This window comes from Dipodomys spectabilis, unplaced genomic scaffold (genome assembly GCF_019054845.1).
Source record: "Dipodomys spectabilis isolate Male_0828 unplaced genomic scaffold, ASM1905484v1 ptg000067l, whole genome shotgun sequence".
In the NCBI taxonomy this organism is placed as follows: domain Eukaryota; kingdom Metazoa; phylum Chordata; class Mammalia; order Rodentia; family Heteromyidae; genus Dipodomys; species Dipodomys spectabilis.
Window position 1 is genome coordinate 8,335,870 of NW_024870744.1, and position 24,533 is coordinate 8,360,402.

Sequence of the window (24,533 nt, forward strand, 5' to 3'; positions counted from 1 at the left end):
CACAATCAACCAACAAGCAAACAAACACTGTATTAAAATTAAGGCAGGAGCTGGGCTCCAGGTGGCTCCAGTCTATAATCCTCTGCAGGAGGCTGAGATCTGAGGATCATGGTTTGAAGCTCATCCAGGCAGGAAGTAGAGCTGTGGGTCAAGTGGTAGAGCATTAGCCTGAACTCCAGGCTCTAAGTTCAAGTCCTAGGAGCTCCTTACCCCCTTAACCACACACAAAATTAAACTAGGAAGCCAGACATCAGCGGCTCACGTCTATAATTGCAAATACTCAAGTGACTAAGATCTGAGGATCATGCTCAAAGCTGATCTGGACAGACAAATACAAGACTTTCAGGGCTAAGAATGTAGCTTAGTGGTAGAGTGCTTGCCTAGCATGCATGAAGCCCTGGGTTCGATTCCTCAGTACCATATAGACAGAAAAAGCTGGAAGTGACATTGTGGCTCAAGTGGTAGAGCTCTAGCCCTGAGCACAGACAGGCTCAAGAACAGAGCCCACCCCCCCCCCTGTCCCCCCCCAGGACTGGTGGCACACGACTGTAATCCTACCTGCTCAGGAGGCTGAGATATAAGGATCATGGTTCAAAGCCAGCCCAGAGCAGGAAAGTCCATGAGACTCTTATCTTCAATTAATCACCAGAAAACCAGAAGTGACACTGTGGCTCAAAGTGCTAGAGCACTAGCCATGAGCTCAGGGACAGCACACAGGCCGAGTGCAAGCTCTAAGACTGAAAAATAACCAAACCAAACCAAACAAAACACAACAACAAAACCCACAAAAAATGCTGAAATTCAGCAGCAAAAAACCTCTCAAAATTCCCAATAGGTAGCCACTGTTGCCATGGTGACAGCAGATACTGGCACTAGGACTGGGGGACATGCCTGTCCTTTTGCTCTATTTGTAGTAGAAAGAGGAAGCATGCTACAAAAACAAAGCCCACAGCAGGGTCACGGGCCTGAGAGCCTGCCTGGGGTTGTGCAGCATAGAACTACAACCTATGTTCACAAAACAGGGAAAACAGCATCTCCATTCTCTTCTGGCAAGCCTCAAGCTCATGAGCTTAATAAGGCCCTGGAGCAGCCTAGGGAGGCTCTGAGGACCTGTAGCTGAGCCGGCTGGTCCCACACAGGTCTCCAGACCTGCTTTTTTTTTTTTGTTGGTCGTGGGGCTTGAACTCTGGGCTTAGGCCCTGTCCCTGCGCTCTTCAGCTCAAGGGGAGCGCTCTACCGCTTGGGCCACAGCACCACTTCCGGTTTTCTAGTGGTTTATTGGAAATAAGAGTCTCATGGACTTTCCTGCCCTGGCTGGCTTTGAACCGTGATCCTCAGATCTCAGCCTCCTGAGTAGCTAGGATTACAGGTGTGAACCACTGGCGCCCGGCTTGCCCTATTTTTTAAGACAACAAAACCACAAAAGTTCATCTTGCTTTTTAATTAAAAAAATAGAACATTTATTTCTTCCAATATGTGGATTTGCACGCAGGGACCAGGCCAGCTTGTGTCTGCTGGTCACTGTAGTGTCATTCCCTCTTAGGCCTGTCTGCAGGCTGTCAGCTTCCCAGGCTTCAGCCACTTCTCCTGCGGCCTGTGATGGGCTCCCAGGTAGGCATGGGGCCTGTGCTTCTGGGCCATAAGAGTCCTTGTCCTGAAACACAGCAGTGCCCCATCAGGGGGGCACCCTGGTCCCCAGGCACACCCACATAAGCCCACAGACAGTGTTGGCAGGCAGGAACCCCAGCAGCACCACACCATGTAAGGACAGGGGCCATGGCTCAGGTGGGCTATACAGAGGCTGGCTGCCGAACTCCTGACAATTCTGCCCTTCCTACTCTAGACCTGTTTGTCCCTGGGCCTGCTGTTCCAGGGCCCACTTTGTCTCAATCAGTACATGCCAGGGCCACCAGGCACCAGCTGCCCTGGTCCTGGTGACCAGTAGCAAAAGCAAGCAAAGCCTGCTCATTGTAGGCCTGTGGTCAGGGGAGACAGAGCCTAAGCAGGTAGACAGACTCTGCGTGTGTGCTGTGTGAAGCAGACACTAGTAAAGCGACCTTAGTGTGGAAAGAGGGCCAGTCAGGCCCTCAGAAGTCAGGGTAGGTGTTTCTGAGGAGGAGACCTCAGTGAAGAGAGGAAATGAGTGCCGGAAGTGGATGAGGAGTGCCAGGTGAGATGCTCTGCTAGGGCCTGAGGCAGAAGGCTGTGTATGAAGCCCCTTAGAGGCCTAGGCTCAGATCAGTGTTCCTGGAGAATCCCCGAGTGTGGACTTGCCTCCCCAGGTTCAGCCACATGCCTAACCCCATCACACCTGCCCCAGCTCACATCCTTGCGGGTCAGGGGGAAGGGTGGCACCCTTCACCAGGTACTTACCTACTGCTCATGGCAGCCGCCTCCGCTTCCGGGCGTGCTGGGCATGACGGGTCCTGAGCACATGAAGGTCATCAGAAGTGTCCAGCTGGGAAGGGGCTGAGGCCTTGCCGGGGTGTGGGGACCTCTGAAACGAAGACCCAGGGGAGTGACCTTTTCAGCCACAGCAGGCAGGGAGAGCGCCATGGGTCGTGACCCCCCCAAGTCAAAACACTCGGAATGTGCCGTTCTCTGCCCTTGCCCAGGACAGGCATGTGGCACGAGCTGAGTCATGTAGTGACCATGAGAGGCCTTCCTGGGGCCTGGCTTTCTGCCACCATCCTCACATGGGGGCCTCCCATCATGTTTAAGCAGTGCCTGGCAACTGGCCTCTCGATCCCTAAGAGGCCTCCTTCGGGGGGGGGGGGAGGGGGGGTGGCCTCTGCCCCTTCAGCTCAAGGACTCCATGGAGGATCAGACAGCCTCCTGTGGAAGGGCAGGCGCTAAACCTGCGCATTCCCATGTTCCCGCCTCACCCCCGTACAGGGCCTGTACGGCCCTTCTGGCTTGGCACAAAATCTGGGGAACAGCAAGGACACAGGCCCACACCTTTTTTGTTCTAAGGCTCACAGTGCCAACCCAGCTCAGAAAACTCTAAGGGAGCACAAGAGATGCCTGGCAGAGCTCTGCCCCCACAGCAGCACAGAGGCAGCAGCCCACCTCGGGGACAGCGTTGGATGAGGCCTGAGCACCCTCGACTCAAGCGTGCAGTGTGTGGGGATCTGGCCCCCACAGCGAGCCCCCCTTTACCCACAACCCACATGGGTGGCTTTGATGTAGAAGCCCCAGTCCTAGTGGGCTGAGTGAGCTTCCTTCTCAAGAAACCCACAGGCAGCCCTGCTGGGCAACTTCCCCACGCCTGCTCCCACTCCCACCCCACAGGCTGGGAGGCCCCATGCGGCCCCCTGCTCAGGGGAAGTGGGCCTCATGCCCTTACCTGGGTGGGGCTCACGGCCACCGGGCCCACTTGCACTACACTGGACATGTCCTTGCAATCCAGCTCCCCCAGGTCGTCTTCACTCTCCGTGTCCACCCTTGGGGCCAGTGACAGGGTGGTGGGGACACCACAGGGAGGCAGAGTGGCCAGGAATGCAGGGAGCGCGAAGGTTGCCAGGAACCGTGTCTTCAACAGGAGGTAGGCCGGGTTGTCCCGGAGCCGCCTCCGCACCAGGCCCAGCGAGGACTGGGTGGCCCCGGCCTCCGGCTCGGCTCCCGCCAGCAGAGAGGCGGCCTTCTGCTCCAAGGCCTTCTTATGGAGTAGGAGGCTGGACAGCACCCGCAAGTTGCACAGGGCAGGGGGCTGGTAGGGCAGCCTGCTCTCTAGCTGGGGCACATGGGCACCTTGCTGCCCCCTCAGCCACTTCCTCAGGGCAGCCTCATTCTCTTGGGAGAGCAGGCCCAGGTCCCACGCGCCCTTCTCAGGCCTCTCCAGGCTCAGTGACCCCGAGGAGTTCCCTGGTATCCCCACTGCATCACCCCTGCAGCCAGGGGCACTGTGGGTAGGCAGCTGGTTCAGTCTGGGGGGTTCTGCTTCTGTGTGGCTGGCCTGGGCCTCTGCTGGGGCACACTGGGGCTCACCGTCTTCAGCTGAGCTTCGCGACAAGAGGCCTGGGGGGGGCAGTGTCGTGGAGGAAGGGATAGGCTCTGGGTCTGCACTGGCTGGGGACAGGCAAGGGGTCTCAGCAGGGGGAGGTGGCAGTGTTGCTGGCAGCCCTGCAGGGTCGGGAGTGGCCACCTGCCCAGACACGCCCACCATAGCTTGCACGGGCACAGGGAGCAGCCCCTGTGCTGTGAGCACCCAGGTGACTGGCAGGGGCAGGCTGGCTAAGGGAGACCCCCCCTGGGGTGGCAGGCTGAGGGGCTGAACAGGCAGCTCAACAGGGCAAGGGGTGGTGGGGAAAAGGGGCAGGACTCTGGGCAGGCTCTGTTCCTGGGACGTGGCAGGGGCCTGAGGCTGCCCTAGACTGCTTGGGGGACAGCTCACAGGGCCCTGACTGAGGCCCAGAGCAGGGAGGCTGCAGGCAGAAGAGGCTGTACCGTGGGCTCCTGGGAGGACAGGGGTGAGGGTCACAGCTTGTAGGCCAGCAGGCCTCTCATCCTTGGCTGAAGCCCCAGCCTCCTGCCAGGAGCCCCAAGGGCTTGCATTGGCCAGCACAGGGCTCCCGGGCCCTGACAGCGTGGGGTTGGTAATGGTAAGGCATGGGGCTGGGAGGCCCTGGGAGGCTGGGGGCAGAGAGGGCTGCAGGACCACAGGTGAGGAGACCAACAGCTGGGGCTGGAGAGCCACGGGGGCCTGGGTGGCCTTCTTGGCACGCGACTCCCGGAGCCGCTTCTCTCGCAGCAGCTCAGACACTGTCTTGGGCTTGGGCCGGGGGCCACATGGGGCAGGCGCAGGCACCTGGGATGAGGCAGACTCAGTGTGGCAGGACCCCAGCCCTCTGCACCCTACATGGCTGGTGTTCTGAGCAGTGCCCTGGGGTGGCGCATTCGGGAAGGGGCGGCCTGTGGAAGGAGAGACACCAACTCAATGAGGAGCTCTGGGCACATGAGGAAGCCTATACGTGGTATCTGTTGAATACAAGGCCCGAGTCCTAGGTCTGACCAGAGGCCGAGCTCTAGCTACCCGTTCTCAGGTCTCCCGCCTCACCACCCAAAATACTGGGCTCTCACAGCCTCTCAGCCAGGGTAGCCAATGTGCTGGGAACCCAGACTGTTTAACAGACCACTTAGGAACAGCCGCTAACTCTCAAACATCTTCAAAACCAGGATAGTGGGGCCTCACTGATTCTGCTCACTGTGTGACAGGGCACTGGGGAATGGGACTGCCAGTGGATTCCAGGAGGGAGCCCTGGCTGCTCTGCTCCGGGCTCCTCCAGACAAGCTCTCAGCCTGGACTGTCCACCTGCTGCTGGAGGCTGCACTCAACGCACAGGCAGGGCACTTGTGACCTTTCCCACCAAGTTCAGGGAGACACATGGGGCACGGGTACCTGGGGTGCTCCGGGCACTGGCGGACTCCTAAGGACGAAAGCAGAAGGGAGTCAGGTCTGTATAGGTCCCTGCTAGGCAGCCCCCTCAGTCTCTCCCACATTTCTGCACAGTTCAGCGGTGCTGGCTGCTGTGCTCTCCTGGGACAGCCCACTCTGTAGATGCCTGGCCAGAGCCCACTGGATAACCAAGCCAAGGCAGTGTGGGGCCTGAGGCCCAGGGGCACCAGAGTTGTACTTGATCTTTAGATTAGTGACACATTTCACTGTCCTCCAGGAAACACCTGGGGGGAGGCCTCCTGCTGACAGAACTCATGGAAATTCAGTTTTTGGAGCAAATGGTGCCCACAGCTCCCAGCCTAGCCTCTGTCTAGGATGTTAGAGAATGCTGGGCTCCCAGCCTATGGCTGAGCTTCATCCTACCTGCAACTGCCTCCCAGGAGGGCCTGGGCAGGACAGAGCGGGTGGCTGTTTTGGGGGATGGGCCCACTCTTCCACAGGGTCTGGGAATGCCCCTCACCAGTGGGGGAGGTCACTGCCGGGGAGGGGACGCCCGCCTTGCCCTGTTTCTTGTTGCTTCCAGCACTACTACCTGCAGAAGACGTGACAGTGGTGCTTGAGCACCAGGCTGGAGTGCTGTGAGCGGCCGGGCCTTCCTCTCTCGAACAACCTCCATACAGCCTGCAGTGTCTATCTGGAGCAGCTGAGGGACATGGGGGGGGGGGGGGGGGGGTTAAGAGCCACCTGGCCCCTGCTCCAGCCCCACACAGAGCCCCGGTGTCCAAGGTGTCCCCATGGGATAGAGGGAGCCCTAACAATGGCTGCGCACAGAGCAGATCCAAATTCTTCCCTGCAAGCACGGTCACAAAGGCATCACAGGCCCAGGGCCTGGACCAGGGGCGTGGCCGCGCTGCCCATGAGCACAGTGCGGCCCAGCCCTGGCTTCCTCTGTGCTCCATCCTCACCTTCTCTTCCTTTCAGCTTCTACTTCAACCTGGGGCCCAGATGCCACCCCATTCCCAGGACACCAATGTACCCCATGGGGGCAGTAAACACTGACTAGCCACATTAAACCAACCACACTTATTTTCAAGGATCAAAAATGTCCTAGTTTGTAGAACTGCAAGAACAAGGCACAGCTCACCTGGATAAACAGCGTGAACACTGGAGTGCTGGCTAGGTGTGCATGCTCCAGCTTCATCCTGACGCTGTCAGCTGGGGGACAAGGCACGTGGGGAACAGCTCCGACTGCAAAGTTCCCCTACTGGAGCCTCAGGTTGGCTGCCAGGCAGGGGCAGGAGAGGCCTGGAGGGGCCCAGGCTGCCTCCTCTAAGGGGCAGCAGGCATCCCCTTTAAGCCTGCTCATCACCAGGTGCCTCCTTGCTTGGCAAGCGCAGCGATTCTTTGTGTAGCCCATATACTCCTCCTCAAAACCTTTGGGTACTGGTGCCTCTGACTCTCTCTGAGGAGCCCATCCTAGTGTGCTCCACCCCTCAAAGATTCCCAGAAGTGTTTCCCAAAGACCAGCTTGCCACAAGGAGGCATTCAAGCTCCTGTCCCTGCTGCTCTCCTTTCCCCCCACCCCTAGACCCCCGAGGAGCCTGGGTAGTACCGTGAGTCTGCACTGCCCCCGGCCTCCGGGAAGCCTGTGTGCAGGGCAGGGTGACGTCACCCACCCAGGGCGTCACGGCCAGCAGAAGCTTGCGATCCAGGAGTCTCTGGCGTAAAGTATGTCTCTGGCGCTGCCGCCACAGCCTCTTCAGGTGGGGCCCAGTCATGCCGTCTCCAGGGCCAGGTCCTGGGGGTGAGTCAGGCAGGGCTGGCTGCCTCTGTCTTTCCTTCTGCAAGGAGAAAGGCTACCTAGGCCCTGGGACAGACCAGGGTCCCTAGGGTAATCCTAGTCCCGTGCACTGGAGGCCAGAAAGGATCGTGCAGGGACCCCCTCAGTGTATGATGAGACAGGGAGGGTCTGTGGGATCAGGGTGGTGCCACAGTGGTGGCCCACCCATGAGTGTGCTCGTGTTTGTGTGCATGTGTGCTCAGACTCTCAACAGCACATGCTCCACGCAGCCCTGTTGGTTCTCAGCACCATCACTGAGGCATCTTCTGCACATGCAGCATCTCCTGATAAGGAGACTGGAGGCCGGGGCCTCCTGGATACCTCCCAGACTAACCTCCAAAGCATATGCTGTGGGCTCTGCTAGCTACATGGTGAAGTGTAATGTTCTCAGGCACAGCCTGCCCCTGAGGAGGGTAGTGGGGTCCCAAGGCCTGGCTCCTGCATGTTAACAGTTCCTTGGGCCCTTGGTAGCTCTTTTACTAGCAAGGCTACCAGTACACATAGCAGCAAAGGCCATGGGAAGTACGCTGCTTGTCTGCAGAGCTGCAGCTTCACTCTGCTGCCCTGAAAGACCACACTGCTGCTCTAGACAGAGTTGCACCCACACCTAGGACCCCAACATTTTGAAGACAGAGATGGAGGAGGGGAAAAACTGGGAGAGAACAAGGGAGTGACACTGTTCAAAAGAAAACGTACTCACTGCGTGACTTACAAAACTGTAACCCCTCTTTACATCACCTTTACAATACAATTTTTAAGAAATTATATCAAAAGCTGGGCACTGGTGGCTCATGCCTGTAATCCTAGCTACTCAGGAGGCTGAGATCTGAGGATCCAGGGTCAAAGTCAGCCTGGGTAAGTCAGTCCATGACACTCTTATCTCCAATAAACCACTAGAAAACCAGAAGTGGCGCCGTGGTTCAAAGTGGTAGAGCGCTCACCTTGAGCTGAAGAGCTGAGGGATAGTGCCCAGGACCAGAGTTCAAGCCCCACAACCAGTTAAAAAAAAATTACATCAAAATATTCATCTGCACAGAAACTGAGCGGTTAAATAAAAAACTGAAGACAGGGACAGGCAGACACCTATGACCAGGCAGGCCAGGGAGGGCTGGCTCATACTCTGTACAAGAGGACAGACACACCCTTGCAGGTTGTGATACATGGAGGACAGCTCCTTCCCTGCCCTCTTCCCTTCCCCCCACTTGGGACTGAAACAACGCAGATTTTCCTTCAAATGAAGTTAAAGTATCTCATTTGCAACTGTAGGAATGGGAATGTAGCTTAGTGGTAGAGTGCTTGCCTAGCATGAATGAAGCCCTGGGTTCAATTCCTCAGTACCACATAAACAGAAAAAGCTAAAAGTGGTGCTGTGGCTCAAGTGGTAGAGTGCTAGCCTTGAGCTAAAGAGCTCAGGGGCAGCACCCAGGCCCAGAGTTCAAGCCTCACGACTGACCAAAAAAAAAAAAACAAACCGAATGAACCTATGGAGATCTAACAATGAACCCCCATAGCTAACGTAGGCCAATAAAAAAAACAAAACTTTTTTTCCTGTTGGTATTAGGGCTTGAACTCTGGGCTTGGGTGCTGTCCCTGAGCTTTTCATCTCAAGGCTAGTTCTCAACCACTTGAGTCACAGCACCACTACTGGTTTTCTGGTGATTAACTGGAGATAAGAGTTTCATGGGCTTTCTTGCAGGCTGGCTTTGAACCTCGATCCTCAGCAATCAGCCTGAGTAGCTACCAGCACCCGGCCAAAACAAAAAACAACAACAACAAAAACTTAAAATGCTTGTAAATCCAAATGCCCGCTCAGCCATGTTCTGAATTGTGACTTGAAAGCAAACATGTTCGCTGCCAGCCTCAGGAAGGCTTCCGGCCATGGGGCCACGCTGAAATGAAGCAGTACATTCCAGCACGTGCCCCAGGGACACACTAGTGCAGGCTAGACACCAGGCTGCCATACGGTCCCTCTGCCTCCGCCTCCACCACTTCCCCCTTGCCTGTATTCTGGGGTGCTCAAGAGACCCACCTCGCAGGCTGGCTCCTCCACGTTCACTGGGTGAGTGTCTGGTGGGTGTGGGTACTGGACCCCTCTTGGGATGGTGCCTTGTATCCTGGAAGGCGGCTCCCCTCCAGGAGCAGAGGTGGTAACTTCCTTGGGGCGACTTGGGGCAGTATCAAAGCCCTTGGGGAGGGAAGAGGAGGCACCTCCTTTCTGTGGCTGGCTACCACTTTGCCTGGCAGGAACCCACAGGTCCAGGTCTGGTACTGTGTACTGTGGGGGCAGCAGCACTCTTGCTTGCCCCTGAGGCTCTTCCAGTTCCGCCTCTGAGCTCTCACTGCTGCTGCTGCTGCTGCTGCTGCTGCTGCTGCTGCTACTGCTGGCATCAGCACTGTCCTCACTGCCGCCGTCACTGCTGCTACTGGAGCTCCAGCGGACCCTGCGGCGAGGCCTCCGCCGCCGCCGCCGTCTAGGGAGACTCTGATTCCTCTGAGGGAAGGAAAGGGCCACTTGGAGGGGCAGCTAACCCAGCACAAAGAACAGCCTCAGGTCAAGTTCTGCCCAACCAGGACACTGCCAGGGGAAAGAAAGGGTGCTGCTCACGGCAGGGGTCTGGCCTGTGGCCTCTGCTGCCCTTCTTCCCCTAGCAGTCCCAGTGGCTCTCCTGGGATGGGCCTTCTGACTTCCAGAAAAGCTCCAAAAGGAACAAATGTCTTACCCCAACCATGATTTTCCACTTGCTCAGACACTGGGAACCTGACCGATGAGGTAGTTCAGAAGCAATTTTTGCCCAGTGACCTACGAAGGCAAAACCACAGGGGTACTGCTGCATGCTGCTACCTTACACAATACAAGCTGATAAACTTGTGAAGGGTCTGTAGCCTCCAGGAACAAGGCAGGGCCTTCAGCACCAACTACCCACTCCCCTATGCCCAGCAAAAGACCAAGTCACTGATGCTGATGCACCTGCATCTTGGGATGACCAGCCCAGAAAGTTCTGGGTCCAGTCGTGGGGCCTGAACTCTGGGCCTGGGCGCTGTCCCTCAGCTCTTCAGCTCAAGGCTAGCGCTCTACCACTTGAGCCATAGCGCCACCTCCGGCTTTTTTCTTTTTGCTTATGTGGTGCTGAGGAATCGAACCCAGGGCCTCAGGCATGCAAGGCAAGCGCTCTACCACTGAGCCACCTTCCCAGACCCCCCCACAAGTTCTTAATATGATCATCCAAACCAGACTACAGCCACACTTCAAGACATTTCTAATGATTTATGTGTCAGCAGGAGTGATACCCGCACCTTGAGTTTATGATGCAGAATGAGAAGGCGTAAAGGAACCCTTTCTTATGTGTCTTGAGCCAGGCAACACCACAACTAGATTTAGTCTAAGGAGATATTGTTAACATAAGCAACTTTTTTCTTTTTTTTAACTTAGGGACTGGGCACTGCCTCTGAACTTTTTTGCTCAAAGCTAGTGGCTCTACTTGAGCCACAGATCCACTTCTGGCTTTTTGGTGGTAAATTGGAGACTAGAGTCTCACGAACTCTCCTGCCTAGGACAAGCTTTGAACTGTGATCCTCAGATCTCAGCCTCATGAGTAGCAAGAATTATAAGCATTTATAGCTCCTATTTAGCTCAATAACAAAAATGAAGAAATGTTCAATGTCTGTGGAGAGAAGAGCTCCTCTTCAGGATCAGCGGTGCGGCTGCTCATGGCTACATGCTGTCAGGAGGCACAGGGGTACTACAGCTTTCCCTGTGCAGGCTTCTGCCAGAGAGTAGTAGTTAGGTCACTCTACTTCCTTCTATGCATTTGCACTTCTGGATTTTCTATACAGATTGATAGTAATTTGTAATAGGGGCGGAGAGGTGTGGCTCAGTGGTATAGCACTTGTCTAGCATGCATGAGATCCTGGGTTCCATACATTACTCCCCCCCAACACCCCAGAAAAAGACAGAGCAAAAGAAATTCTAATAGGGGAGGCCCCCCATCATCTGTCACAGCGGCCTTCTTAGGGCAAAGCGTTAAATGGTTCAAACTCTGGGCCTCTAAAGTGGCTGCAGGGGGGCTGGGAAGGTGGCTCAGTGGTAGAGTGCTTGCATCGCATGCATGAAGCCCTGGGTTCGATTCCTCAGCACCATATAAACAGAAAAAGCTGTAGCACTGTGGCTCAAGTGGTAGAGTGCTAGCCTTGAGCTGAAGAGCTGAGAGACAGCGCCTAGGTCCAGAGCTCAAAACCCATGGCCGACATACATACATACATACATAAAGTGGCTGCAGACCCTCAAAGGGACTAAAGCCAGGAGACACAGATGGGCAAACACCTCCATGACTCACCAACACCATATTTTTCTATTAATTCAATTAACTGCTCCTCTTCTTTTGCATTCCATCGTCCCTTCTTCAAGCTGAAATGTAATCTTCTGAGATAGCTGAGAGCAATGTGGAAACAAAGGAATATTTTAGTCTCCTAACTTCCCAATAATTTCTTAGGCATGATATCAAAAGCACAAGAAATGTAATGATTGGGCTGGGAATGTGGTTTAGTGGTAGAGTGCTTGCCTAGCATGGATGAAGCTCTGGATTCAATTTCTCAGTACCACATACACAGAAAAAGCCGGAAGTGGTGCTGAGGCTCAAGTGGTAGAGTTCTAGTTTTGAGCAAAAGAAGCTTAGGAACTGTGCCTAGGCCCTGAGTTCAAGCCCCAGGACTGGCACAAAAAAAAAGAAATGTAAGCCGGGCGCTGGTGGCTCACGCCTGTAATCCTAGCTACTCAGGAGGCTGAGATCTGAGGATCGCGGTTCAAAGCCAGCCCGGGCAAGAGAGACCGTGAGACTCCTATCTCCAATAAACCACCAGAAAACCGGAAGTGGTGCTGTAGCTCAAGTGGTAGAGCGCTCGCCTTGAGCTGAAGAGCTGAGGGACAGCGCCCAGGCCCAGAGTTCAAGCCCCACGACTGACAAAAAAAAAAAAAAAGAAATGTAAAGATAAACTTCACCAAAACCTAATACTTTTGAGCTTCAAGGGACCTCACCAAGAAAGACAATGGCTAGGTGCAGTGGCTTCTAAACCAAGCCACATAGGAGGTAGAGACTAGAAGGACTGCAGTTTAAGCCAGAGTTAGCAAAAAGTTGGCAAAATCCCCATCTCTGCAAGTAAGCCAGGAGTGGTAGTACAAGTCCATAATCAAGGGCTAGGAAGTTGGCTCAGTGGTAGAGTGCTTGCTTTGCATGCCTGAGGCCCTGGGTTTGATTCCTCAGTACCACATAAGCAAAAAGAAAAAAGCTGGAAGTGGCGCTGTGGCTCAAGTGGTAGAGCACTAGCCTTGAGCTGAAGAGCTCAGGCCCAGAGTTCAGGCCCCATCACCGGACCAAAAAAAAAAAAGTCCATAATCAAGTAATGTAGGAGGCCAAAGGAAGACTGCAGTCCAAGGCCAACTTTAGGTAAAACCACAAAACCCTGCCTAATTATTAACTAAAGAGAGCTAGAAACATGGCTCAAATGGCAGAGTGTAAATCTAGTTTGAGGCCTTGAATTAAAATCTTGGTACTGCATAAAAAAAAAAAAAAATAAGTAGGAGCCAGGCATTGGTGGTTCACGCTACTCAGGAGGCTGAGATCTGAGGAGCATGGTTCAAAGCCAGCCTAGGCAAGAAAGTCTGTGAGCCTCTTATCTCCAATTAACCACCAGAAAACCAGAACTGGTGCTGTGGCTCAAGTAGTAGAGCTCTAATTTTGAGCAAATTAGAGCTGAGGAACAGTGCTCAGGCCCAGAGTTCAAGACCAAAAAAAAAAAAAAGTAAGTAGGAAGACAAGCTACAGATTGGAAGGTTATTTGTAAATGGCCTATCTGATAAGGGGCCTGTAAGAGAATATACGAAGAACTTTTGCAAGCTAATACAGAGATGACCTAAACATGGCAGCACACATTTACAATCTTAGCACTCAGGAGCATGAACGGTCTGAGACTAGTCTGGGTTATATAGTGAGAACCTGTCTCAACCCTTCCCTCCAACAAAACCAAAGAACAGTAATTTAACAAACACTTGACACAGGGCTGGGAAGGTGGCTCAGTGGTAGTGCTTGCCTTGCATGCCTGAGGCCCTGGGTTCGATTCCTCAGCACCACATAAGCAAAAAGAAAAAAAAGCCAGAAGTGGTGCTGTGGCTCAAGTGGTAGAGCGCTAGCCTTGAGCTGAAGAGCCAAGGGACAGCACCCAGGCCCAGAGTTCAGGCCCCACGACTAGAACCAAAAAATAAATAAATAAATAAACAAGATAGATTAAAAAAAAAACACTTGACACAAATGCTCAGAATGTTCTCAAGGTTAACACATAGTAAGTACCTATCTTCTCTTTATTTCACTAGTGACGCTGCTCTGAACATTCTTGTAATAGTAATATATTGTTCCCACTTTCAAGTTTTTTGGGTTTCTTATCTATTGATTGTTTTGGGTTCAGTTTTCTTTTGCATGTGCTAAGGAACTTCCCTAGTACCCCACAAAGACTGTGTCATCCTATGGTCCCGCCAAGTGTGTGACATTCCAACCCCCTCCGATTTGCCGTCCTAGTGCAGATGGCACTGCGGGTCTGGCTTGTTTCTGTAATGACTGACTGGGAGCATCTTTTTAGTGCTTCGTGGACATTTGTGACAAGTCTGTGGAAGGGTTTTCTCAGACTTAACTGGGTGCTGTGCTACTGAATGGGGTTTCTGCCTGAGGTAATCCAAAGGACTTAAAAGTAGTGGGGTGCAGTATGTACCCGAGCTGCCAGAAGGAGCTGCTGCCTATGTGGACCAGGGAGCCACCAGCATCTGACTCTAGACAAGTAACTCAAATAGCAGAAAAGTCTGGACTGGCAAAGAAACAGCTTCTCCTGCTTCCCTCAACCCTGATATAGGAAGCCCAAGAGCCAGCCTCTCCTAGGACCGTGCATCCCTGAGTGATGGTACCCTCCTGGCCTCAGCTCCCTGGCGTGACCCAGGAGGCCTCCACACATCCCCAGGGCTGCAGGGCTCACCGGTCCCGGCACTGGGCATCACTCCTGCCTGGCACCTCTTCTCTGATTTTAAACCAGTCCTGCTCCCCGTACTTGGCAACAGCCTGAAGCAGCTTCTGTAGGAAGGGACAAACAAAGGTACCTCTGAGGGTATGTATAACTGTACCCCATTAACTTGAGGTTAGCTGAGGAGACACTGTAGGCAAGCAGCCACTTGGGACATGCCAGGTAAGCTTCCTGGGCACCCACCCCCTCAGGTCCCACAAACTCACAGCGTCTTCCTCAGGGGTCCAGAACCCCTTTTTCAGGCTAGGATCCAAGCTCTTGGTCCATCGGTAGATCAGCTGCATCGAGTCTCTCCCTTCCATGTAGTAGACAACTGGGGGTGGAGGGGATGTGTGGGGGTCTGCACAGATGTCCTGTGCAGATGGAGGACAGGGCTGCACACAAGATGGCCAATTACAGAGTCACACAGAGGAGAGCCTAGGACAATGTTACCCTCCCTTCTATGCCAATCCCTAATTTCAGGTATTGGGAGGAGAGGGGGGTGGAATGGGAGGCATCCCAAGAGGCCTCGTGCTCACTTCTGCGGTATGGGATGTGGTCCCCGACACGCATCTCCTGGACCAGCTGGGTGAGCATGTGGTCCTCCTCCTCTGTCCACTCCTTGCGCTTCAGTGCTGTGTTGTGCTGCTGGAATTTCTGCAGGCACTGGAAGGCACTGCGGCCGGTCTTCCCAAGGCCAAACAAAAGCACACAGGTGTTAGTGGGCCTTACCCCGAGGACTGAGCATATGGGTGTTAGTGGGCATTACCCCAAGCACTGAGCAACAGGCAGAAAGGCTCTGTGGGGCCTCCAGAGTACAGGAGGGCCTAGGAGCCAAAGGGAGCGACCTTCTTCCAGGCTCCTGCAGGTCAAAGCATGTTGCCTCAAGATGGAAATACCAAACATGGGACACACAGCCCCACAGCCCCCGAGAGGACCAGCTACCAGGGAGAGGAGAGGGCATGATTATAGGGAAGAAAGCTCCCAATAGTAACTAAGATGATGTCCAAACCATAGAGCAGGACATCTGAGCCCTCTCCAGCTCAACAAGGTGGCCAAGGAAGAGAGAGAGAGAGAAAGAAAGTATGTATGTGTGTGTGTGTGTGTGTGTGTGTGTGTGTGTGTGTCTCAGACCTTGAATTCAGAGCATGGCACTGTCCCTGAGCTGTTTCGATCAAGACAAGCACTCTACCACTTTGAGCCACAGGGCCACTTCTGGCTTTGTGATAGGTTAACTGGAGATAAGAGTCTCATGGACCTTCCTGCTAAGCTGGCTTTGAACCATGATTCTCAGATCTCAACTGCCTGAGTAGCTAGGATTATAGCATGAGCCGCCAGAACTTAGCTAAAAAATTCATTGCAAATATAACTTACCAAGTAAATAAAAATCACCAAGTTGAATGAACAAAATTACACAGCAAATCTACCAAGAGGCCTAAGAACCCTAATTTTTAGCATGATCGAAGGCCCAGAATAGACCAGAACCGACCCACTCTGCATTTAGAGGTGGATAGGCCTCTCCTCAGAAAGCAGAAGGGCTTCTGTGAATAGTTTTAGCAAGTTTAGTTTGTCATGCCCTTGGGTTCTGCCACAGACAAGTGGTAAGCTTTTTAACAATGACAGTCCCTCACACTGAAGGATGCAAAGACCGCACGACACCTATTTGAACATGAAAAACTGCATTCCTAGAAGAATTTAGGGTCAGAGAAACAAAAACACAAAGGACATATTCCCTAGAAATCCACTTACAAGTGTTATGCCAGATCCTCTCGTGCCCTTAAATGATGATCATGGGACAAGAGACCCAAGGAGAGAGCTTTTCTCACCTTAGGAAGCAGATAAGCTACCGATACACGTCAAGCCTACACAATGCTGCCTCTTACCCCTAGCTCCTCTGCAACTAGCTGCCATTCCAGGTGGCCATGCTTGGCTGCGATGGCCCTCAGCCGCTCTGCCTCCTCTGTGCTCCAATCCTGCTTGTTGATGCTTGGGTGCTCAGAGCTCTGCCAGAACTTCTGAATCTCCTCTGCACTGCGGCCTCCTTCAAACTACAGCAGAAAGCCAAGGTACACAGACTTCAGGGCGGGTGATACCAAGCACACCCAGACACAGCTCTGGACTGAGCCAGCTCCACTGGCTGGAAGGGACTATGTACTGCGTAAATCAGGCCTGTTCTGACTCACATTGACATTGGAAATCTTCTCCCAGTCATGGCTGTCCAGCCTGTTCCCCAGCAAGGCTTCTTCTGGAAGCTGGCTGGAGAAAGGCGCAGGGAAACAGTGTCACACCCAGCCTGCTGGCTTCCCCTTCCACCCAGGGGGGAGGCCCCTGCTCACTTGATATCCTGGATCTCCTTCTCCGCTTCCCTGACTTGCTTCTCCAGGGCCTGCCTCTCTGGCTCACTGGACACACGGCTCTGCTTCTGGCGTAAATACTCAAGCCTGCAAGGGAGAGCAGACACAAAGGGGCTAGAGGCCCTGGTTTTCTGAGCTGCCCATGTGGGATTTGTCTATGGCACAGACAGGAGAAAAAAGACTGCCAGAGTTTGCTTCCTCTCCTACTCTGGCTTTTCATCACAAAGAAAGCTGTGGTACAGTCTCTGAGATGTCCCTTGGGCCAGAACAGTGTTGTCTAGGACAAGAACAAGCTGCCATGCATTTGCAGAGGCAGGGCATGGCTCCCTAATGCCTGTGTCTCAAAGCCTGGCCCACCCTGCCAAACTAGGCACATAAAATGCAGGTGCCTGCAAGAAGCCTTGACCCTTAGGCCTCACGCTGATGCTATAGCCATGAACTGCTTCCCAGACCTGCTGAGGGATGAGTCCCTGCTGCACACTCAGACCATGCAGACACCCCTGCCACCTGGCCTAGCCCTAGGCCTCTGGTGCTCCAGATGTTGTATGTTTCGAGACCACTAGAGAAGCCACCACTTAAAAGGCCAAATTTGAGGGCTGGAAAGGTGGCTCAGTGCATGCATGCATGAGGCCCTGAGCTTGACTGCTCAGCACCACATAAGCAGAAAAAGCTGAAAGTGGCGCTGTGGCTCAAGTGGTAGAGCACTAGCCTTGAGCTGAAGAGCTGAGGGACAGCGCCCAGGCCCAGAGTTCAGGCCCCATGACTGACCAAAAAAAAAGGCCAAATTTAAGCCGGGCACTGGTGGCTCATGCCTGTAATCCTAGCTACTCAGGAGGCTGAGAGCTGAGGATTGTGGTTCAAAGCCAGTCCAGGCAGGAAAGTCCATGAGACTCTTATTTCCAATAAAACCACCAGAAAACCGCAAGTGGGCTGTGCCTCAAGTGGTAGAAGGCTTGACTTGAGCTCAAGAGCTGAGAGACAACACCCAGGCCCAGAGTTCAAGCCCCACGACAAAAAAAAAAAAAAAGCGCCAAACTTGGAGTCTTTGTTGGAGTGCTAACGGGTGGCAGGGGGACTCCAGTCTCGTGAGCCCACAGTCTCAGCTGCTCTCTCTTGAAGGTAGGGCCCCTGGCTCCAGGGGGGCGACAGCATCTGCAGTCATGTACAACAGCAGCGCCTGCACTTTAACACTCATGTGACCTTTCTTACCAGCAAGCCCACAAGGCAGGTCTCGAGGACAATCACCTTCCACGGGAACCAGAAGCCCAGAGAAGAGAAAGTGCCCAAGGCACACAATGAAATGAAGCTAGCTGTTCAGCCAACTATGATGATCTCTTATGGAGGAGGACAGAGTGCAGGTAAAGGCATCTTGGGCTGGCAGAACAGTGGCAGAGGACAGAGTGTGTTGGGCCAGACTTCACAAGCCCACAAGGCTGCTGGGTTTCTGCTTCAGAGAAGACTGGATGACCTGTCTGCAGACTTACTTTAGCAACTTGGGCTGGAGCAGACGCTGCAGGCGGTCGCTCACCACAGACTTCCGGAGCAGGGCTTTCTCCCAGTGCTTCCCTGGGGACAACAGTAAAATCATGACATACTTACTGTCCTCTGAACTGTCTCCAGGCCCAGGCACCACTGCTGGCTCCCAGCTATAGCAGAGAAAGTAGGTGCACCAAGGCCTTTCTGGATGCAGGTGAGCAGCTGGCTAGGTCTCTCTCCAGCCAGTAACTGCCTCTGAGGCCTACCTAAGCCTACGACAGGCCTTCCGGGGTGGGTGTTCTGAGCAGGAGGGAAAGAGATGGGAAGTGAGGGATAGGCAGTAGAGTGTAGAAGCTGGGAAGCCCACCCACGGGCCTGCCATGGCTCTTACACTTGGTCACCAGGAGCGCCTCGAAGGCCTTGATTCCTTGGGCGGCCTTCTCTCGAGTGTCTTCATTGGCAGGGGGACCCTATCAAACACGGCGGCGTCAGGATGTGTAGACCTTCTGTGCTCACCTTCAAGGACTATTGCCTTCCCCCAGGGCCCCACCGGGACTCAAGAGTGCCCATCCACATACAAGGCCAGGCAATCTGATCTCCGCACCCTGAACTGCTGCTACACAAACAGCTCTGGGCATGACTACTGCACAGGGTGGGTTCAGAGGACTCCATGCTCATGGCACAGAGCTGCCATTAGGAATGGTGAATCTATACTGGGCTTGCTAATGCCCCACACTTTCTCCAGCCCCTTGATGTCCTACTCCCAAGCAAGGGATTGGCTTGCCCCCCTTTTCGTAAGGAGGCTGGAGAATGTATCCTGAAGGATTAAAAGAGCGAAATACCACTTCCCAAGCACCTGGGAACTAGAACCCTTCTCACAGGCACAGAAGCCTTCTGATGAAAACAGGCTATGACCACTCACCACTCCAGTGACCTTGTCCTTGAAGTACGGCTTCATGAAGTGGCCTATGTACATGTTGGGAGGCAGGCTTCTGCCTTCCTTCATCTTGAGGCCTTTGGAGCCAGCCAAATCCCATAGAATTTCCTCCTGGGGTAGAAGCAGTCATGTGTGGGAAGAGGGCAGGCTGCAGAGAGTATCCCCACCCTATGCCCTGTCCCAGGAACCTGGCTAGGAGCTTCAATGCAGATGGTCCTACCTGCTGCTCCCGGTTCTGGGCCAGCAACTGGCTGACCTCTGCCAGCTTCTCTCGGATGACCTCTTGGTAGACCATATTGAGCTGCAGACAAGTCTCAGGGTCTTCAGGGAGTGTTTTATCCTTGTGGTCCTCTTCATCATTGCTGGCCTCACCCCACCTTTCCCCTTCCTGGTGAAGAAACAGAAATGGCAAATGAGGAACTGGCACCTAGAGGCATTCCCACTCCTTGAGGTCCAGTCATATTCCAGTTCCTGGGCCTCTGACGTGACACTGGTACATGAGCACCAAACGTGGAAAGAGGTGACCCAGGGAATGGAGAGAGAGGTCGGGCTTGGTAATGAGCCTATCATTCTTGAGGAGGAACATGAGAACTCTTTTCTTTTTCTTTTTTTTTTTTGTCGGTCGTGGGGCTTGAACTCTGGGCCTGGGCGCTGTCCCTCAGCTCTTCAGCTCAAGGCGAGTGCTCTACCACTTGAGCTACAGCACCACTTCCGGTTTTCTGGTGGTTTATTGGAAATAGGAGTCTCACGGTCTCTCCTGCCCAGGCTGGCTTTGAACCGTGATCCTCAGATCTCAGCCTCCTGAGTAGCTAGGATTACAGGCGTGAGCCACCAGTGCCCGGCATTTTTTTTCTTTTTCTTGTTGATCGAGGGGCCTGAACTCTGGGCCTGGGCACTGTCCCTAAGCTCTTCAGCTCAAGGCTAACACTCTACCACTTGAGCCACAGCACTACTTCTGGTTTTCTGGTGATTCACTGGAGATAAAGTCTCATGGATATTCCTGCCCGGGCTGGCTTTGAACCTTGATCCTCAGAGCTCAGCCTCCTGAGTAAGTAGGATGACAGGCGTGAGCCACTGGCACCCGGCCGAGCAACAGAGTTTAAATGCACACCCCTCCAGGCCACTTTACAGGGTAGCAGCAGGTCTGTCTCAGCCAGGTGAGTAGTAATTACCAAGACTGGAGCACCAGTGGTGTCTGAGTCTTCATTGGGCAGCGAATCTGTCAGAAATACAAGCACATGGTAATGAAAAAACAGCAAGAAGAATGGGAGCAGTGGGCAGGAAGAGCATGCAGGGAAGGGATGAGCCTCTACAATGGGTGCATCTGCAGAGCTAACTATGCAGTGATCTTGGGTGGTCTGGGCTATAGTAACTGCCAGGCTGGCATGGTCACCCAGAGAATCCAAGAGCCCAAGGCAGGATGGCAGCAGAGGCAGGCTGCCTACACAGAGACAACAGGTCCAGGGGCTAACTACGCAGTTTTTTGCGTTGTGGTAAAAGTGAAGGCCAGCTTGAGAAAAACTCAGAACCTGGCAACACAGCATATGTCCTCAATATGACAGAAGAGAAGGAAACCCAAGGACACAAGGATCCAACCACACCCTAGGGGGTCACATACAGAGGCTCACCTGCTTCAGAGCCTGAGGAATCGAGACTTGATTCAGAGACTTCCAAGTGCATGCTGGAAGAACTGGGATCCAAAATCCTTTCCAGCTCCTTGATCTCCTTTGTTATTTTCTCTCTTTCTGCATCTATGTCCATGGCTTCTGCCTGCCTCCACAATATGAGTGTTAAGAATCAAGAGTGCCCACATCCCATCCTTCTTCAAACAGACACACCTACTCAGGACAGCCGGAGCCTACTCCAAAGCCGAAACTGAGTTCTCTAGAAGGTAGACAGACCCATGCCCAGATGTGGGGAGCCTGGGTCTGTAATCTGATTCTCTTTGGCATTTCAATAACTCATACTTGTTTTCAAGGAATGTTACTGGTTAAGTCTGAGGAAAAAAGAAACTGGGAAGAGAGATTATTACAGAAAACAAGCACAGGGGCTGGGAAGGTGGCTCAGTGGTAGAGCACTTGCCTTGCATGCATGAGGCCCTAGGTTCGATTTCTCAGTACCACATAAGCAGAAAAAGCTAGAAGTGGCGCTGTGGCTCAAGTGGTAGAGTGCTAGCCTTGAGCTGAAGAGCTGAGGGACAGCGCCCAGCCCCAGAGTTCAGGCCTCACGACCAGCCAAAAAAAAAAAAAAAGAGAGAGAAAAAAAGAAAACAAGCACACACCCAAGGGCTAGCCACAAAGAAGAAAACCATCCTAAACCCAGTGTAGTAACACATGCCTGTAATCTCAGCATTTGGTGAGAGTCTGAGGATCCCAAATCTCTGGCCAGCTTAGGATGTGAGACTGTCTTTTAAGAAAAAAAGGAAAGCCATTCTCCCCTGTCTTTGGCACATGCTTCTCCCAGTTCTCTCAGCTGAGTGCCCACGCTGCAACAAAACAAAGCAACCACCAGGGTGCAGCCTTCTGATGCATTAGGAATGCACTACTCTTCATTCACCCAGGGGATGACTGCAAATCTGTAAACAGAACACAGCTGACCCCAGTTGGACCTGCAGAACCTGAAGACCACTTGCAAGTTCAGAGTGGCCATTTGGCCAGGAGGCATCTTCTTCAGAAAGCCTGGCTTCTAAAGAACGAGCAACTGGTTCTTTGAAGAGAACTACACATTTCCTGTCCTTGTTTCCAGACAAGTGAACAAGGTCACAGTCCCAAATTCAGATACTGAGTCGGGTTCCACAAGACCACTTTCCACGACATCACAGGCTGCCTTTTTGCCTGGTGCCCCCCTCCTCACAAAAGACAACCTCACAGACTCCTTGTGGAATCCGGGGTGAGGGGTTGGCTGAGGTGCTGGTGGCTCACACCTGTAATCCCAGCTGCTCAGGAGACTGAGATTAAGGATGGCAATGTGAAACCAGCCTAGGTAGGAAAATCCATGAGACTTATTACCTCTAACCATCAAAAAGCTGGAGGTGGAGTTATGGTTCAAGTGGCAGCGTGGCAGACTTGAGTGAAAAAGCTCAGGGTAGCGCCCAGGCCCTGCAGGAATAGCAGGAGAGGAGAGGTGGGGGAGAAGAGGGGAGGGGGGGAGTGCGGGAGAGGGGTGAGAGAGGAGAGAGGTGGGGGTGAGAGAGAGAGCAGGGGGGGAGAGGAGAGAGCAGGGGAGAGGGAGAGGAGAGAGCACCAAGGGGGGAGAGGAGAGCTGGGGGAGGAAGAGGGGGGAGCACGGGGGAGGGGAGAGGAGAGGGGAGAGCATGGGGGAGGGGGAGAGCACGGGGGAGGGGGGAGAGGGGAGAGCATGGGGGGAGGGGAGAGCATGGGGGGGAGGGGAGAGCACGGGGGGGGGGGAGAGGGGAGAGCACGGGGGGGGGAGAGGAGAGGGGAGAGCACGGGGGGAGAGGGGAGAGCACGGGGGGGGGGAAGAGGGGAGAGCACGGGGGGGAGAGGGGAGAGCATGGGGGGGAGGGGAGAGGGGAGAGCACGGGGGGAGGGGGAGGGGAGAGCACGGGGGGAGAGGGGAGAGCAGGGGGGAGGGGGAGAGCATGGGGGGAGGGGAGAGGGGAGAGCAGGGGGAGGGGAGAGCACGGGGGGAGGGGGAGGGGAGAGCACGGGGGAGAGGGGAGAGCAGGGGGGAGGGGGAGAGCATGGGGGGAGGGGAGAGGGGAGAGCAGGGGGGAGGGGGAGAGCATGGGGGGAGGGGAGAGGGGAGAGCAGGGGGGAGGGGGAGGGGAGAGCACGGGGGGAGAGGGGAGAGCATGGGGGGAGGGGAGAGGGGAGAGCAGGGGGGAGGGAGAGGGGAGAGCACGGGGGAGAGGGGAGAGCACGGGGGGAGGGGAGAGGGGAGAGCACGGGGGGAGGGGAGAGCACGGGGGGAGGGGGAGAGCATGGGGGGAGGGGAGAGGGGAGAGCAGGGGGGAGGGGGAGAGCACGGGGGAGGGAGAGGGGAGAGCAGGGGGGAGGGGAGAGCAGGGGGGAGGGAGAGGGGAGAGCAGGGGGGAGGGGAGAGCACGGGGGGAGGGGAGAGGGGAGAGCACGGGGGGAGGGGAGAGGGGGAGAGCAGGGGGGAGGGGAGAGCAGGGGGGGAGGGAGAGGGGAGAGCAGGGGGGAGGGGAGAGCACGGGGGGAGGGGAGAGGGGAGAGCAGGGGGGAGGGGGAGAGCACGGGGGAGGGAGAGGGGAGAGCAGGGGGGAGGGGAGAGCAGGGGGGAGGGAGAGGGGAGAGCAGGGGGGAGGGGAGAGCACGGGGGGGAGGGGAGAGGGGAGAGCACGGGGGGAGGGGAGAGGGGAGAGCAGGGGGGAGGGGAGAGCAGGGGGGAGGGAGAGGGGAGAGCAGGGGGGAGGGGAGAGCACGGGGGGAGGGGAGAGGGGAGAGCAGGGGGGAGGGGGGAGAGCACGGGGGAGGGAGAGGGGAGAGCAGGGGGGAGGGGAGAGCACGGGGGGAGGGAGAGGGGAGGAGCAGGGGGGAGGGGGGAGAGCAGGGGGGGAGGGAGAGGGGGAGAGCAGGGGGGAGGGGGGAGAGCAGGGGGGGAGGGGGGAGGAAGGAGGCGGGAGCTGGGGCGGACGCAGCCCTGCCTGCCGAGCCCCGGGCCGGGCCGACGGGAGCACGCCGGGGCCGCCCGACCCTCCCGGGACCCGGCTGCCGGCCCCGGGGAGCGGCGCCCCTCGGCGGGGACGGCCCTGCCCGGCCGGGCCCCCTCACCTGCGCAGCGGCCGGCACGGTCTCAGGGTCTTCACCTGAGGGGACGGCCCGGACCCCTCCCGTCGCCAGGCGACCGCAGACCCACGCTTCCGGAGGCCCCGGAAGCGGGTGGTGCCGCAGGAAGTCCCGCCTCCGAGCAGCGGCGCGGGGCCTGCCGGGAGGGCCGCACGGCCCCGCCGCGCCGCCCCGCCCCCCCAGCCCCCCGCCCGCCCCCCGCCCCGCCCCCCCGGCGCCCCCGCCCCGCCCCCCCCCCCCCCCCCCCCCCCCCCCCCGCCGCTGATGGCGCGGGCGTGCGGAACCCCGGGCCGGGCACCGTGGACTGGGTCCATCCCCCGCCCCGCACGCCGCGCGGAGCCGGCCCCACGGGCGCCCACTCGGGGGCGGACGCTCCGGCTGACAGGAGCGGGCTCGAGTCCACGGCTCCTGCCTTTGGAGACCTTGCCAGCCCGAGAGTGCGAAGACACCCGGCCCCCCCCCCCCCCAGCCTGGCAGGACACTCGGTAGTCAGCCAGCGGGACCGGGCCACGCGGCTTAGAACTGGCAAGACTGGACAGATGAACGCGGGGTGCTTCCGGGCGCCCGGAGTTTCTGCTGTTCACCAAGGCCTGCCTGCAATGGGGCTCAAAATCCGGGCACGAACTCCTACGCTACCCAGGAACACCTCACACAGACCAAGCGAACTGCAGACACGTGGCTGTGCCCCTCCACCCGCGTCGGCACCTCACTCCACCCCACT

At 55.6% G+C, this 24,533-nt stretch overlaps 1 protein-coding gene across 3 annotated transcripts; it reads right to left on the bottom strand.

The window, feature by feature from the left end:
- Nucleotides 1–1,443: 1,443 nt before the first annotated feature.
- Snapc4 (small nuclear RNA activating complex polypeptide 4) lies at nt 1,444–23,867 on the bottom strand. 3 transcript variants are annotated; one of them, XM_042681268.1, is made up of 24 exons: nt 23,798–23,867; nt 20,669–20,810; nt 20,213–20,259; nt 19,261–19,428; nt 19,026–19,151; nt 18,495–18,573; nt 18,112–18,193; nt 16,610–16,714; nt 16,457–16,529; nt 16,157–16,321; nt 14,813–14,960; nt 14,501–14,607; nt 14,250–14,344; nt 11,570–11,664; nt 9,956–10,035; nt 9,265–9,726; nt 7,008–7,236; nt 6,540–6,610; nt 5,988–6,098; nt 5,399–5,426; nt 4,262–4,911; nt 3,347–4,222; nt 2,374–2,497; nt 1,444–1,654 (listed from the first exon to the last, which is right to left on the bottom strand). In XM_042681268.1, the coding sequence occupies exons 2-23, from the start codon at nt 20,799–20,801 to the stop codon at nt 2,381–2,383; spliced, it is 4,047 nt and encodes a 1,348-aa protein (XP_042537202.1). In that variant the 5' UTR covers nt 20,802–20,810; nt 23,798–23,867; the 3' UTR covers nt 1,444–1,654; nt 2,374–2,380. The 3 variants fall into 3 exon arrangements, with proteins under 3 accessions (XP_042537202.1, XP_042537201.1, XP_042537203.1); XM_042681267.1 differs by having other exon boundaries at nt 3,347–4,911; XM_042681269.1 differs by lacking the exons at nt 1,444–1,654; nt 2,374–2,497 and having other exon boundaries at nt 3,846–4,017; nt 4,808–4,911.
- Nucleotides 23,868–24,533: the final 666 nt, after the last annotated feature.